Source organism: Amphiura filiformis, chromosome 5, assembly GCF_039555335.1.
Source record: "Amphiura filiformis chromosome 5, Afil_fr2py, whole genome shotgun sequence".
Classification (NCBI taxonomy): Eukaryota; Metazoa; Echinodermata; class Ophiuroidea; order Amphilepidida; family Amphiuridae; genus Amphiura; species Amphiura filiformis.
Genome location: NC_092632.1, coordinates 23,221,405 through 23,239,573, shown reverse-complemented (window position 1 = coordinate 23,239,573; position 18,169 = coordinate 23,221,405). Strand labels below are relative to the sequence as shown.

General features: G+C 35.2%; 1 protein-coding gene across 5 annotated transcripts in view; it reads left to right on the top strand.

Moving 5' to 3' along the window:
- LOC140152813 (77 kDa echinoderm microtubule-associated protein-like) overlaps window positions 1–18,169 on the top strand; it is a 93,381-nt gene that overhangs the window by 20,724 nt on the left and 54,488 nt on the right. For 2 of the 5 annotated variants that reach the window (XM_072175318.1, XM_072175316.1), the window contains exons 1-3: window positions 1,179–1,629; window positions 8,911–9,099; window positions 15,783–15,821. In XM_072175318.1, coding sequence (XP_072031419.1) covers window positions 1,194–1,629; window positions 8,911–9,099; window positions 15,783–15,821 — 664 coding nt within the window. In that variant the 5' untranslated portion in view covers window positions 1,179–1,193. Of the gene's footprint in view, window positions 1–1,178; window positions 1,630–8,910; window positions 9,100–15,782; window positions 15,822–18,169 lie in introns of those variants that run through there. The other 3 variants (XM_072175319.1, XM_072175320.1, XM_072175317.1) reach the window with 2 other exon arrangements.

The following is an 18,169-nucleotide window of genomic DNA, read 5'->3' as shown; positions in this document are numbered from 1 at the left end:
ATGCTCACATGTGTAAACAGCTATGCAGGAAAGGTTTGGTACTAAACATGGTATCGATAACCATTTAGACTACACAGGAACTTGTTCTGGTTTCTTTGAACCTTTATTGGTCTGGGAGTGGCCTTACTTGATTCTATTTTAAAAGTTTGTCAAAGAGATGGTACATAATATTAGACATGATCTTGACTGGAACAGTCAGTCATGGTCAGTAAGGATTTATGGATCAACAAAGAATGTCCTCAGGGCTGTGGTATACAGCTACATTAAAGCAAGTGAAGTTCATCAGTGTTTGAGGCATGAAAAATAAATACAAGGGAAAAGGAAGCAAGATAATTAATTAGGTAAAATACATTATTAATATCTTTGTGTTTTTTAAATTCAGTATAATTACCTCGGTCTCATTCAGTAACTCTTAAGGCTAAAATGACAATATTTCGGAGTCTGCCATTGGAACAGATACTTTGCAACTGATTTGTAAGTTTCAAATTCAAACTTTTGGAGGTGATTCTTTATGTTAAGTTTTTATGTTAATCCATTATTTTGACCCCATTGCAATAGCCGACACAAACAGACACTGGATAACATTATGTGAATTTCCTGGGTGGGAAGAAATGAAACTCCGCCATTGGGTCAGAATATGTGAGCCTGACACGTTTCCTTCCACCAAGTATCATATTGCCATATATTCTTCATATTATTTTTAATGGGCAATATTTTTAATTGTTGAATCTTATCTGCTGTATAAACAAAATCAGTCATGCAAGGGTACCAAGAAATTAACAAAAACTTTGATACACCATGTGAGTATAGTTTTTGCAATATCACTCTTCCCCTCTCCGAAGTTTTTGTTAAGTTAGCAGGAAATTTTGGTAAATTGTTAACATCCCTTTTGCTGGTTTTATGTCTAAAATTAGCGGTAAATGCAAAGGTCATGCAGAGAAAACTTGTGCAGATATTGATTTGATCTGGGCCAGTGCCATAGAGCATATGTTGTTCTCAATTTTAGTGTTGTGATCAAAGCTGTAACAACATTTGAGCATCTAATATCATGCCACAAATATGCTTGAACTGCTTATAAATGTACATGGTCTACCCAGGTGTTCAAGATAACAGCTTAGTACGAGTTAACCGGTGGAAAGGACGTAACACATTGGCATATTAGTGTGATTAAGGACAGCCTAATTTCATTGGTCATGGCGACCCCATGGAGTCCAGGAAGTGACAAAGTGTTCTGGGATAGCGGGGAACAGTTTGAAGCAGACTCAATCGATGGCGAACATGACGATAAGGAAGAGCAGAGTGCAAAAGAAGCAGAAAATGGTGGTGATGCAGCAGGGGGACATATTGGTGCTGATGGTGTTGGTGGTAGTGGTGCAGGCACTGGTACTGCAACTACTGCTGCTATAGGTCTAGGTGCAGGACCTGGAAATGCAGGTGTTAGTGCAGGAAATCCTCCTGCCACGGAATCTGGTGCTGTATGCTTAGGTAGTCCTAGTGTGGCAGGTATTACTGCTCCTGCTCCTACTCCTGTTGCTCCTGTTCCTATTATTGCTGCTCTAGCTGGTGCAAGCAGACGAGATTGCAATACACCAGATTCCCTTGATCATGGCATATCTGATAAACAGTTTGGTAAGCTAGCTGATGATGGTGCCATCTGCAATGGTGGTAAATGTATACTGCTCATGTTAGTGTTGAAGAGAGCACAACGCCAAATTGCTCTATTACAAGCTATTTCAATGGAGTGGTGTGCTCCCTGATTCTGTTGAACTTTATAGGCGTGTTTCTATTGGGACCATTTACCGGTAAAAAGATGGTGAAGGGATTAATTCTGCTCAATAGAAACTGACCTTCCCCGCTATTTACCGGTAAATAGCGGTGAGAGTTTACCAGTAATGTTTTCCTTCTTGAGGAAGGAAAATAGCGAGGACGCTATCGCTAACTCCAATAGAAACTCACTCCGCTCCACTAGAATGCGCATACAGGAAGAAAAACGGAAGTTGAGTCGCTAAATTGACCTCTGCATCATCAATGAGCTAGCTTGTTTAATATATTTACTATTCCGTTCGCAAAAATTCATAGGCCTAATCACATACAAATATTTGACTCACTTGCTAATAATGGCAGAAAAATATTCATAATGCATATTGATGCTAAATATTTAACATGAGTTATATGACCCCATGAAATAATATAAAACAATAACAACAACCACAACAACAGCGGATGAATCCAGCTGTGCATCAGAAATAAATAGAAATCAACTCGAATCCGCGGCAGAGTGCTTCAGAAGATTAGAAAGATTTCATGATTATAATATTCATGATATTATGTTGTTAAATGTTATTATTATTCATTAAAACGAATAATAACTGAAATTAAACTGTGAAAGATCAAATTCTAAGACATATTTTTTTGCGCGCAACAATACTGAATACTTGCGGTCGATAACAAAGAACTATCAATTTGGGGGATTCCCCGATGGCGTAAATTATGTGATACGAGAACGAATGACAATGCTAATAAAAAAACCATATTCTTCAGTCTTCTTTTCTCGAGTTTGCTACCTCATTTTTAGCCAAACAATTAAGAAAATACTACAATACTAAAATCCACAATGCTTTGCGATTGACCCCAGTGCACGACCTTTCGCCTGCAAACTTTCCAGACGTGTCAATCGATGCTGTTCATCGATTGTTTACCGGTAAACAACGTGCAATGGAAACTGGCCGTTATCTGTCTTTCGCTGCTATTTGAAGGCGAACAGTTTTACCGGTAAAATGCAGGGGACTCAATAGAAACACGCTATATGTGTCTGATAACACAAAAGTTTATATCTAGGCCTACTTAAATCTACTTAAATTAAAGGAGGATTTCGTGATCTTAGCATCCTCTTTTTATGACATTTTTCAGTAGATATCCACGAAAAAAGCTTATTTCCAAAATTTCAGTTGATTCCGATTTTGTGTTTGCGAGTTATGCATGATTATGTGTATTACACTGCTCCATAGACAATGTGTTGTAATTTCGTTCTGGTGCACCAGAACGAAATCAAATTTGGCGATATTTTTGCTAAACTAATTAATCTGCAAGAAATATTTGGTACATAAACATTATGTAGCCAGAGGTATCCAGTGGTGTAAAAATCTCAACTTTTTTGGGAAAAGTGGGGGATGAGGCTGTGGATCACTTAAATGCCCCTTTAACTAAGTAAAATTTTAAAAGATAAATTTAGATATTTGTATTCATAATTAATTTGACTTGATGGATGGATGAATGGTTATGTACAAGTTCAACAAGAAGGTCATCATGTGGTCTCAATAATTGGTTAGTCATCAAAAATGTGTATCCCTCCCATTTGCATTTTCGACAGATCAATACAGACATGCAATCTTGTTAAAAGCTGCATCTTCTGCAGATTTGTTTGCTTAAAGGGAATTCCTCATTAACCACAGAGATTTTCTATTTATCCAAGTCCATTTTGATTAAATTGTGATAGCTTGTTTAAAGTATTGATTTCTTAATATGGCAATATAAGCTTGATGTGCAAGGGCAACTGAAATATGCTTCTGTCAGTTGATGTAATAATCTGTACTGAACATGAAATGTAGAATCCCATAATTGGGTTTGTCCATATTAATTTCAGGATTTTAAAGTAACTAAAACTACTAACAGAAATGTTAACATAAATTTAGGCAGAATTGTTGCAAACATGGGATCACATTCAAAAACAGGGATGAACATCCTTGTGTCTTTTCAGCACCTTTCCTGTAAACCTTAAAGAGGACCTTCCAAGTTCATGTAAGAGAGTGTCTGCATGAAACCATGGAAATCATGGTAAATTTACAACTCTTGTATTTCTGCAAATGTGTCAAAGCATAGTGAACCAAAATGACATCCGTTCTTATCCTTTGAAATATTGTCCTACATTGTTGTTGCCATCAATAATAAAGCATAAAATGGATACAATAAAAATATGCAAAAAGACATTAAAATCAAGACTGAAATTATGATTTCCGGGTGCGGTAATTTCATTGTATCAAAACAAAAAGTTGGGTTTTGCTGTTGTTGCAGATAATTTGTGATCTTGGTTTTTAATAAATGCAAAGGATGTGATAAATGTCAACTTTGCATTTTGTGGTTTAGGTTTATAGTACCGGTATAGACCACTTGACATGTGACGTCATTGCCCGGCAGTATGCGCACACATTATGGAACTTTTCATTGTTCTTTGCCCTGCAGTGTGCGTGCGCATCATAGTTTGCTCAGGGCATGTGTATTTTAAATCTCCCACAACATTTCATATAGTACAAGAAAGCCATTGAACAGTGAAGCGGTTCGTTCGAGCATATCGAAAGACCAATCCCTCGCCTTTGTTGATAAACATTGATGTCAAGTGGTTTGGATTAGAATGGTGGGGATTAGTTTTAGGTCTGGGTGAAGATTTGGATTACAGGATTAGAGTATTGATGCAAATGGTACAAGATAAATGGAGCTAAGGGACCGTTCACAAACACTTGTAAGGGGGGGCCTGATGCAAAAAAATTTCATCGCGAACATTTTTTGGGGCCCCCCTTTACAGACCTAAAAAATTTCAGGGCCCCCCTTTTTGACATGAAAATTATGGGTCAACCCCATAGAAAAGCATATAAACTCAATTTTTCCAGGAAAATTTGTGGTCATTTTTTTCAGGGCCCTCCTTAGGAGGGTCAAAAAAATTAAGGGCCCCCCTTTTTGCATCAGCCCCCCTTACAAGTGTTTGTGAACGGTCCCTAAAGTAATGAACCCAAATATTTAGACACATTTTATGAGATGCATCATGTCTTATATCCATGGCTAAAGGCCAAAACTGATATGGGAGTATTTTGTGTCCATAAGTGTTTGATATTTACCCTGTCAAAACAGAAGTATTCTGTTATTGTTCATTGACACAGTTAGTACATACTACTCCATTTGAAAATTCCTGCTATACAAAAGAGGTTCATAAAAAAAATGGACAAACTAGTATTGATAAGAAGCTAACCTTTTTCCCTATCTATAAGGTCATTTTCACAGTAAAGGGTGTAACTTTTGATTTTTAGGGTCAAAATTTCAAACCACTTAAATATGTTTCTGTTTACTGTAATCATGCATAGAAGCAACTTAAATTCCAGTAAAATATTGTTTCAAGGCTTAAACCTTTTGATTTCTGATAAAAAATTTGACATTTCCATAACATTTTGGTTAAAATCTAAGAAAAAATGTATTTTACATAAGCTCAGAAAATTATGACATGAAAGCTGGAATACATGTGAAATCCCATTCCAAAGTAAGTCAACAGATATAAGTTAAATTTTATACCATGTTTTGCTATGTTTGTAATTGCAATTTTGAAAATTTTTAACATCAAGGGTCATTTGCAATGGAAATTTCCCAACCTTAAACATATTTTTTAAGTTTTAATTGGGTTCCTAAAATAATTTGAATGTCTAACTTCATGTACAAATACTACTTGATGAAAGGAACCTCCCAGCCAAGTTTCACAGAAATTGGAGTTATTTTCTAGAATTGGCAATTCAAGCGATCTGTGTTTCGGAGGCTTCAGTTAACAACACAGGTGATCATAAAAGTAAAATATTTGTCTAACTACTACAAGTTGATATGAAAAAATAGGTAAAAAATATCACAATTACCAATTTTCATGCATTGCTTATAAGTATTGAATTTCAGTTGTGACAAAACTTAAATTATCACAGCAAGTCATTTTTTTTGTTTCGGAGGCTTCATGTTAACAATGGTTAAACATTGCAGAAGTAGTTTTTTTGAAAACAACACTGTTGGGATCATTTAAGCTGTTATTTTCTTGTGTGTATTGAATCAATGATTCTATGCGGCAGATATTGTAGATTTATAACATGGTAATTTTTTCACCCATTTGTTAAGTATGGTGTTATTTGCATGTGAAGCCTCCGAAACGGACTTTCTTGGGTATCAGTATATTTTTCAAACATTAACCATAATATCAATTTTTTTTTTAATTTATGACATTCTGCACATATCATGTAACAATTACAATGCAGATATCAATATGGAACACACCAATTTAGATATGCATAGATGATAATTAACCTAATTGTTGTTTCGGAGGCTTCATTTGTTTCGGAGGCTTCAATTGTTAACGGAAAGTTTGTATTGGGTCCCATTTTCAAACGGTGATATATATCTCCATGATTTAAAAACAAGTGACTTGAGGATCTACTTTGCTACATTTTGATAAATAGATTGGATGAGCTCTTTTATTTATATTTGCCCAAGCTTGCTGAACAGTTTGTTTCGGAGGCTTCAAAAAGTTAACGGAAAAATGGCTCTTTGAAGTCAAGATTTTATAAAATTTTTAAAAGCTTGCAAATCGACTAATTTTTGTTACCTATTTCAAGTTAAGATATCAACTGTTATGAATCAAGAAGAAGTGAAGAAATAACCAAGAATTATGAACCAAAGCTATACCCACAAAGTTTGTTAAAGGTGAACCTCATTGAAAATAAAGTTATATATCAATGGAAAGCTTATGATGTCAGGATATTAAAAATTATTTTTTCCGATTTTTTGATTGCTAATAAAGCTGAAAAATTAAAAAATGATTGAATTTTTGGTCTTTTTAAGGCGCCCAAAAAGCACCCAAATCAATCGCTCTATGACCTTGGGAATGCTCGTGACGTAAGCTCAGGGTTACAGTCACGTGATCCTACTCGGAAACATGTAAACAAGACTTGCTTCCTGTACTTTGCAAGCTGCCCGGCAAGTCTGATTTTCACAATAAAGCTTGAAATTAGAGGAATCTTCAAATTGCTGGTTCCTTCTATATATATTAGAAATAATAGAATTATTGTCAACACATAAATTTTCCGTACATTTTTGACAAAATCAGTCATAACTGGCTGGGTATAACTGGGTAATTGAGTTTGAATTTCGCGCTGGGATCAATCCCATGCTCAAATGCTGCTACCGTTCATGTCATGGACTGAATAAACATGATCGAATAACAAATTAAATAGTTGTTTGTGACATTCCCTATATATTATTGATTCATTTTAAAATGTCTGATTAAAAAAAATATCGTCTTGCAGTAATTAAAAAATTAATAAAAAACCGCAGATTTCATCAAATCCAGCCCATAAAAGGTTTTCATATTTAGCGTATTGCGGTAATACATTCTTTCCACACAATCGCGATTGAAAGAAACAGATACTCGGGCAGATACTTTATTATAAAATAAATACAATTTAGGCTTAGTATGCCGTTATTTGATGGAATTCTGAAATCTGAATAAAATTAAAATATTGTCACTTGTGTCATGATTCTTTAATGATAGTACAATCAGTGTACGGTACTGAAAAAGTGAAACATTCATGTTTTATGGATTACCGAACACGATGCGTAAATTGCTGCTGAATTGCAGGGACGGATATGCACAAACACAGCGACTCGCTCGGGCTTCGTCCTCCGTGTTTCATGGGGTGTTTCAGCAGATTTGATCAATCGCTCCCTTATATTTGGAACATTTACAGGAATAAATTTTGCTGATGAAGTAGCAATAAGTTGGAAATATCAGAATGTGAATATCAAATCGGTCATTTTGTCTGCAAGTTCAGTACAGTCGCAGATACTGAACACTCGGCGAGACTCAGTCAGTCACTGAGCTCATCCCGTATGTATCTATACTATTTCACCTATCATACATGACCGGCCATTACGGGTGTAAAGCTAATAAATAATTAAAAAATCCTGTACATGTACCTTATTCTATTCCTTCATTTTCTCATTGTGATAAGTTCATCTCAACTTGGTGTGACGATCTGTACTGGTAGCACTAGCAGTTATTTTTTGTAATCTGTTTTCATTCCGGTTCTTCGCTAATCTTCGCTCTTCGTGCTTTACTGTAATATTCCCTATGCATATCGTGGATGGCTTGGCCTATCCCAAATCACCCGCCAGCACTTTTCCCATTTTAAATCCACACACTTTATTCAGGAACTTCATTCTTAATTTGATCATGATATTTCCTTCATGTTATTCTTATTTTATTGAAGATATTTTTCATGTAAAGTAAGTTGACAATGACTGAATTGCGTGCATTGGCCCGATGCATGCCACAGTAATACACGGACATTGTGTTTACAATCAAACCCGGAAGTAACTGTGTGTCCCTGGACTGGCGTCATCAACGAAAAGCGCCTAATTTGAACGATTTCGCTTTTGTAATTTAGGGGGTGCCAATATCCAATCTTTGCATGGAGATTATGTCTAGCCTGGTACGCTATGCAAATAAAAAATATTCTTTTCTGATTCCTGACATCATAAGCTTTCCATTGATATATAACTTTATTTTCAATGAGGTTCACCTTTAACAATTGTTAACGGAAAATGAAGCCTCCGAAACGACAAATCTCAAGTCCGGTTCTCAAAAATACAGGGCTGTTCACAATTAAATCTAATGTGGCAGTGTTTACTGAACATATGACCGCACTTTCAGGATAAGAAAAATTATCCATGAACTAACTGAAGAAAACACAGGGTTTTACAAAAATGTTACTGTTTTTTATAGTTTTTCAAAATGGCAATATTAGGTACATTTAAGCATGCTAAAACTGAACGCAGTAACTCCCGAAGATGATTATGCTACCCAAGGTAGCTGCTAACTAGATGACTTATGTGGCCAAAAATCATGGAATTCTGTGGCTTTATTAGAACACTACGGATCAAAATGTTAAAAATCCAAAGTTACACCCTTTACCGTGAAAATGACCATAATGAACCCAGAGATGGGACAAAACTAATTTCATGTTGATTCTTTTTAACAAAAGTTTTTCATTTATTTGATCTCTGATATTGGACAAGAATTGTATAACCCTTTCTTTCATCTTGAATCCACAGAAGAATTCCTTCATCCACATCATGATGATGACTTAGGAGAGTTTGGTGGTCTAGATTTACATGACAGAGTTGCCAAGCTTGAGAAGCAGGTGAAGCAGCAACAAGATGAGATTACGTGCCTTCGTACAGCCTTAGCGGATGTTGTCAGAAGACTAGCGTGTGTGGAAAATAATAAATATTCACCCAGAGGTAGGTATCTTGATTAGGACACAAGTTGTGTGTTTGGAAACTCTACAGAATGAACAAGTTGTCCTCGGAACAATAGCTCAAATTATTGGTAGACGAATGGTATTCAGTGATACTTGTTATCATTTGTACATGGATTAAATGTACATATGGCAGGGGTAGAATTTTGTCACTCAGGGTAAGAATCAAACTTGATTCTTTTAATAGTTGTTTGCAATGTAAGCATGACAGCTTTACAAGAATCAAGTTTAATTTGCTAGAGTTGATTCACAAATTCTCATCAAACTTGTAGCCCTGCGTGGAATAAAGGTACATATTCCACCACCAACATTCAGCACAATTCTGGAATACCTTTACCATGCATTATGTTTTATAATGCGCTTCATTTATATGTTTGCACAGTGTGAAGGATATCAGCAATCATTGTGTTGGGAGGGATGTGGATATTACTGATTCTGTAGAGGTATCTGAAACCCACATTTTATCTCGCATGAAATAAAAAATGTTGAAAGTCAAGATCTCCACCAGAGATGAAAAATATAAAACAATGGTGATTCTTTGCCTGTATGTGGATCTTGTAATTGTGACCTCTTTTTATGAGCTGATAGGTCACATACAGGTAAGTGATGCTACATCCTACATGCAGGCATGGAAATCAGTGTGTCGCTATTGAACCAGTTTTTCTGGAAACCCAGGTACCAGTAACTTGCATTACCTTGGACCTGCACTGCATTTCTGATACCAAAAGCAAAAACTTGCGATTTTGTTGGAGTGTTTTCATTACTTGGCTATTCCGCGGCTATTACCATCCCTCTGACACTAGAGTGAAAGATTGCTGTTGTAATGAATGGGACAGTTAACAGAAATTGATATAGAAGTCTCATCTGTTAAAATTAAAAAGTTCCAAATTGTACAATAGTGTCCAGTTTGATATTCTCTCAGTTTCATAGAAAATATTAACCCAATGGAAAGTTTCACCCCAGATTCAGGGAGTAAGAGATAGATGGAACAAAAGCCCACATGTCCCACTGACAGAATAGGCAGTTAATGGTTTTAAATCAGACAGGAGAATAAATGGTTAGTATTTCTAATGAATCTGCACAAGTGTGCCTTGGGATGGTCAAACTTTCTGATTGGAATATGAATCAGATTTATTTATAAATTGATTAAAATTAAATTTGATTAGTCTGTTATACATAATAATTATTGATTCACATTGGGCAGGGCTCATTTGATCATAAAATTAATAAGTTTTCATTGATTTCAAATCATCAAAAGATCTCATTTTGTCAAAGGAAACAAGTTTAGTGGAATATGAACATTCACAGTAGCCCCACATAAACAGTCCATTCATACCAGTATCATTGTTGTCAACTCCTGTACGTTGTCCTCCAAGACCATAATAGACCTAATTTGTAGGCCCTTCATACAAGTCCTACTAGATGGGTCCCTTTCAATGCCATGGTCTCCGAAAACCAATATCACCTGAGATTGAGAACCAATATATCAACATTTTCCTTGGGCATGTTAGTTCTCGGATGATAATAGTTTTTTGGAGGCTATAGCTAAAGGGCCCTACATAAAAACATGTTTACAATCATTACAGCATTACCTAATCAGTTGCATACATGTATCATAATAAGTTTACCGATTGTGTATTATTTATTTGTATGATTTTATTTGTCATCAATTCATCTTGTAAAAAGCATACGTTTGGTGATACATTGTAACATTGTCCATGAGATAAATACCAAATTATGACTGATATACATGTATATACTTTTGTATAGATGCAATTCTGTATACATTGTATGTAATATAGGCCTATATAATGAAATGTTGATAATTTTGCTCTGTATTAATTTGATAAACATGTTAATTGATGGAAGATAGCTCCAAAAGTTGACTCACCAACAAGCATGTTGCATCACAAGATTGATAGATCAATGGTTTGGTTGGTTGATTTGATATATTGATTGATTCCATTTGAAGCCATCTTCCATAATTAACTAAAGTTTAATTGTAAGAATATTAGATATGCAATTAACATACAGGCATGGTGGCTTAGAAGTGTAATTGGCAGGGACAGAGGTGTACCTCTGGTGAACCATCAGGAACCCTCTGATAAACTGACCGTTACATAGTCTGAAAGAATAATAATAAAGCGTCATTTATGCTACAGTATCTCATGACACCAGTTATTGATGACTTAACAATGAGCTTGATCATTTCTTGGTGTAGGTCATCGGAAAATTGACAAGTCAGACACTGAAGCATGAATCAACTATTAATACCATAAAACCTCATCTACAAGCATATAGAGAGTTTTTGATGAAAGCTAACTTAATATGAAAGATTCGTAAATATGCCAAAACAATCAATAATTTATTTGCTCAAACTCCATAATATTATACTTTTTGTTTATGGAGGGCCCTGGTTTAATTTAGCTTTTACAAAAACACTCTAAATACTTGTAGACAAGGTTTTACGGTATTTTATGCAAGCTATATTTTAAGGCAGTGTGCCCTAACAGTAGATTGACCATAATAATAGCAATAATCATTTTAAATGGTTTTGTTAAATTAATGTAGTAACATAGTTTTTGTTGACTGCTTGCATGTATATATTTTGTATTTTGTTTTTGTATCATTGAGATATTTATTATTTGCCAAAAGTTATGTGTACACCGCCCAAATGCTTTGCTGATTTCATGCAAAAAAACAACTTCTTTGACATCTTCAAATATACTAAAGAGCAATGCTGGACTAATAGCTGCAGTACAGTGGAAAAGGGTACATGTATAGTATGATTGAGGCTGTCGTTCATTAGCTTAGATTTTGGGTGCATTTTGGTGGGTACCAAGTAATAAAAGCAAATGCTTAGAAGTAACGACAGGAACAAAATAATTTTCCTGTAATATTTGGACCATTAAAGAGTTTTAAAATTGATTTTTTAAATTGAAGAAACTTACTTTCTTGCTGACAGTTTTGTCAGTGAACCACATCATCAGTTTCCAGTCAGCAGTCTATAATATCGAATTGATTAATTCGAATTAAACAATTCATTGATGTTATCACTGGGTAGTAGCCATTACTGCCAGTAGACAGGAAGTCTAGAAAATTGACCTCAACGCTGTAGGTGGTCTTCCTGTACTTTTGAATGGGACAGCAGTAACCTTGGGCATGTTTTAGACCAAAATGTTGTATTTTTCAGATTTTTTTCTAAGTTTGTGAGAGCAGAACAAGACTATCCGTCGATGGATTTTTATTTCCGGCGGTAGATATTTTTAAAATTAAGTTTTTCATAACATATTAAAAAGGCAGAGACCCCTGATGTATAATAAATTAGCTAGGTAAGTTTTGAGTAATCTTGATGAAAATTATTAAAAAAGTGCCTATTCAATTGTGTGGGTACGGTCCATCACCTGTCACTTGGTAGTCTTGTAACATGTAGTCTTGTTCACTGACGAAACTGTTTAATTACCAAACCTGATGAACCTGTTTCAATATAAATTCAACCATTTGTGATTCAAGTAGTACACTCATGAATTTCTTCAATTATTGCAAATATGTTTGAATCTTATCTTGATTTCTGTGAATAAAAAGACCAATTTGCCTAATAAAGAGTCAGCTAATTCCTTGAGGGGGAATTCATATTATAATGCATTCTAATTGGTCATCACACATGTACAGTAGTTACAAATTCATTAATATTTGGTGACCTACTTTCAAAACCTCTTGAAAATACTTGAAATGGATAGAAAAGTATTGTCCCATATCAACCAAGATATTTTCATAAGAAACCATATGAATTGGATGAAAATTTTGCAGTAATTTCTTGATTTTGTATATCAAATAAATTAGTGAATATTATCTAATGTTGATTTGAATATGAAGACAAACTAAGGTGACACCTGTAACAAGTGACTTTTCTGGTTAGCATAAACTTGCAACAACCTACCAGGGCAACAATTGTGGCTCAAATGCACTTGAATCACATGTGCTTATTTGTGACTCATTGAAAAGCTGGAAAGCAAGCATTGCACTTTAGGGATTTGTATGTGTAATTTGTGGTGTCTGCTCTTGGTTGACTCTCATCATTGGAAAATGGAAAATAATGGTGATTGAATGCCCTAAAATAGCTCTGGGGACTTATGTATGACAGGCATGAGAATTTTCAGTTTAAAACCTGAATTCAGTTTTTTTTATAGTCAAAATTTCCGCAACTTTATTTAATTTCAGCCTGTTTTTGGTACTTTTTGCCCAATTTCACGCGCATTTTCAGTTTTTTTAGGTTTTTTTTAGGAAAGTGCAGTCTCATGCCTGGTATGAGCAGCAGATGACCAGACTATCTACCCTTGATGAAGTTGGAAAGGAATTTTAAAATGGTTCATCGATCATGTTGATGAAATTGTGCGTTTTAGGAAAATTCAGGCTAAAAGCATTGGGTTGTATACATTAACTTTGGTTCATAAATTCTTAACTACTATGGAAATAAATATCCATGGTAATTTAAGTGCATCTTGGGCATGGTATATTTGTAACATTTGCATAAATGTATGCTTGTAAAATGTAAGGGACATGGCTGCAACCAGTTTTAATTACAAATTTCTCTAATTATGAAAATGAAAAATAATTCATTCTGTGTTCTTCAAGAACCAGTGAAAATCAATGGTTTTGTGAATAAGTTGGAGCAACAATATTGAGTACATTTCTGTGCCTTGACTGCATATATATATTTTACTGAAGTGCTTAGTTTTTGGTGATTGCAGTTTTCAAAAATCAAAAGAAATCATTCATACAGTTCAAAAGATTGATATCTGCTGCAGCCTTGTTTCTTGTTCATCCAAGTTGTAATTTCCTCACCAATTATTTGACTTGATTGGCCATTCCATCTTGTTTAGTTTTGCACTATTGCCATTACTTATTTTGTTCTCACTGTACTGAACCAAAACACACTGCACATAAATATGGACTACAGCCATTTTGTTTTTAGCTCATATTCTCTTGTTATTACCAATCATCCTGGGTGATTTTTTTAGCTGAAACACCAGATACTGGTGAAGTATTTTACTATTCAAACTTATTTTCATTCAGAGGGTATAATAGCATTCTTTCATACATGTATGTGTAATCATGGTAATGTCCGGTCTCAGAGATTTACATAGTCTTTGGGGATGTACCTTGTGTTTTGGTTCATGCCATAAACCTTCCCTGTAGAAAGCTTATATTATTTTCCATAAGTTTGCAAAGATCAAATTATAAATTGATTTAACAGTTTCTTGCTATTTCTAGACTTGCATTAATTAATGCAATATACTTTATAATTATTAAAATTTAGATTAACTGTAGCAATTGTGCAAGTAGACTTCAGTATGTGGTGGTTGTATTTATATGCTAGACATTTTACTTTTACATAGCCAGATTCCTTCCATTAGGAGATATGAGGCAGGTTCCATGTGTGTACTCCTTATTTACCCACTACTGCAGTAGACCTACACAATACATTTAAAATACTGAATTACCTGCAATGTGGATGGGTAGCTTGTATATTCTTGCCCTGTTTATAGTTGCTGACTGGAAAAACTGAATTCCACTACTATGGGGGGACTAGCTGTTTGCCTGTAGAGGAATCTGGCTATGTATTTGTATCCATTCTTGATACTTAGTGGTAGCTTTGGTAACCAAGATAGCTTTAGCTCTAGTGTAATATACCTTTTAATTAAATAACTGGTAAGGAAGCAGGTATTCTGTTACAACCTAACATTGCTACAATTTAATCTTTGAAATACAAATTGAATTTGATTGATTTTAGAAATGGTGATTACTTCAAAAAGCGCAATATTAAATTTGGTTCATAAGAAACCTGCATGCATTCCAAATAATCAATAGCTTTAATAAACTGGAAATCAATGATCAAGTTTGTTAAACGGATTTCTTACATTTCTTACGGAAATATGTATCTTTAGTACAAAATACATATGTAAGCAATAAACCGTTTTATTAATTCAGGTTTCATAAATTTACAGCCTTGCAATTGTTATAGATGTAAATTAATGCTGAAAATGGGTATAGAAGTTGCTTTAAATATTATCCTTATTTGTAATGCGGATACTTGTAGATAACATTTTTGCATTAACACCTTCCACAATGGCCGCTGAGCCGCCGATAAACAAATAGCCGAGCACATCAGCGCTGACTCATGCTGCCATCATACATGTATAGCAGTCAAGATATCATTTCAGCAATCACTAACGCCTGTCTGTTGCCATGACAACTCACCAGTATACTCATCACCCACAATGCATTGCTTGCATCTTCTAATTGCATGATGGGAATAGCGGAGCCCTCACTCTACATAATAGCCACAGAACTCATCAGCACCATCGTTTGTTTTTTGTTCCGTGACAGTTTTCTTTACATCATGAACTCGCATGTTTTTGTGTTTGACTTAAGGCCGCATGTCCTCCTCACGATCTGCATGGCCCCTCGATTCCCCGCACAGCACGATAAGTAGCAGCAGAAGAGTGAAGCATGGAACACCCAATTTGTTAAGTAATGGTGATATGCAGGGTATGTCAAAGTGTGTGCATGTGTCCGCCCGTGCACAAAATGATGTTCGTTTGGGAAGAAGTTCTCGGCTAACACGATCTTGCCCTATCTGTTCACCTCGGCATTCTTATACAGGGCTTCCTCAAGGACCAATCAAGATACGTGAAGTGTCAGGTAAGTTAAGATGCAACATGGATGTAGAGGTAATATGAGATGGGAATTTTGTACTTCCTGTAGTGTTTATTTTGTTGATTTAGTTGTAGTTTTGTTGAAATTTTTTGTTGGTACATTCCTAATTTGTAACTTAATTGAATTTGTACTCACTTTAGTCTATATTTTGTTCATTTGCTAGTTTTGTTGGTAATTTTTGTTTGTGCATGTATGTATACCTAATTTGGTTTTAAAAAGTGCCTGACTGTATGGTTGAATTGTTTTGGTGTGTACCCAACCACAACTAAATGGATTTCCTATGTCTCTTTTAGAAGAAAACCATGAAATCGGAGTAGAACATGATTAGAAAGATTCATTAGGATTGCTAGAAATAGCGAATTAACAGGTCCAATATTTTCTGATTGAGATAGAAAATTTAGAATTGCAAATAGTTATTGGTTGGGCAACACCTGTTATGTTTTTCTGCACTGACAGCTGTTGCCTAAACATGCGGTAAGTGCAATTCTAATGTTGAGATCAGAAAATATGAATGTGTTAAATAGCTTGAAATGTGTGAAGTGAAACATTAATGTTTTACAGATTTTGAAATTTAAGTTTCATACAGATCAGACATGGTTATCTAGTTTAGATGAAACATTTATATTATAGAAGCTATTTATTTATTTATTTTATTTACTTATTACAATTGGCGAAATGCCAGGCAAAACCCAATGTTGACAAACAATAAATTGAAGGGATGCCTATTTTGTATTGTTCCTTGTTCCGGGCATGTGATGGCCTGTGCCCCCTTTGTTATACGGGCTCGATGACCAGTGGGTCAACCGTTTTGTCGTTATGATTGTTGATCAACCAATCAGTAAGATTGTGATCACTTCTACGTCTGCCTTTAAAAACTTTAAATTTAAATATTGTTTACCTAGATAGGCTACAATATGTAGCAGTTTCAAACCATGACAAAAAGAAACCACAAAATTGTTGAGAACAGTCAAATTTGCAAAAAACAAATAGCCCTCAAATAACCCAATATACAGTAGCTGTAATGCAGGCATGTAGCCAAGGGTTAGGGGACCAGATGCCCCATCTTACCCCCAAAAAAAAAAGAAGTCTCCACCTTGCCACATGGGTGAATTTGCCCGTAAATAGTCTATAACCCTAAAATTTGTAGAAATGTACACTAAATGGTTTCAATTGGGCTTCATTTTGAAAAAGATAAACTTCTGAAGACGACATCCCATGCATTGGGCAACCACAACTTGCAGCACTTCCACTGACAAATCCCATCAACAATACCTGGCTACAAGTTTGTTGTTGTGATCTGTATAGAGGTGTAAAATCCACAGTTTGATGTATGTTTGTACTATATGGACCATTGCAAGCATAAGGGATGCACCATTAGATTCTCAAGGGGAGGGGCATGGGAGTTTGTATCAGGCAGAATTTTTTCTTTTCGCCGCCGTTGTCTTTTTCAATTTTAATGGATACCTTTATACAGAGTTGGGTAGGGAAATATTTTTTACTCATCAGTGAGGAAATTTTTTTTTCATCTCACAAGTGGGCAAAATTTTTTTTGTTCAAAAAACTCCCATGCCCCCTGGCAATCAAAATGGTGCACCCCTAATGACCATTTAGCAAATTCTTATATTAGGTTTATCTTGCCAAATGCGAACCAACTGTAAAATCTGTGTTTGTGTTCAAATAATTCTTCCTGGTTGCAAGTGATTGGGGTTTTCCATCTGTAAATACCAGTTTTCAGTTTTGTAACTTCCTGATATATTGTATCATAGTTGTGTAAACTTGAATAGAAACTTTCACGATTGTGGTGTAATCATTGATAAAACTTCCAAGTGGTTTGTCTCCATGCAGAATTTCATTGGTAGAACAAATTGCAGATTGAGCAAATACTTAGTTTAGATGGCTTTAGAGTGCAAATTGCACATTGAGCAATATCTACTATTATGGAAAAATGTTGACACAATTTGGCGCTCTCCCAAAAATTCAATGTTGGACAAAGTCATGTTGTCGGCAGGTCTCCAACATTGAAAGATGGGGAGTGGGGAAAAGAGCTGAAAAGCTGGGAAGGGTGAGAACCCACATACATTGCATGCATGTTTCACTCACCTCTGCCATTTATAGGGTGCATGTATCATAATGTTTGGTGCAATTGTGTCAACTATTTTTTCCCGGGATTGTAGGTTTCTAAAATATATTACTAAAATCATAGACTGTGTCTAGCCTCAAAGTAATTTAGATGGTCAAGTGAGCTCAAGTGTCAGGTCTACTAGCAGGACATTCTGTCACATCAGCAATAGAGGGCTCACTGTAATGTTAATACTCTTATCCAGATAGTACAA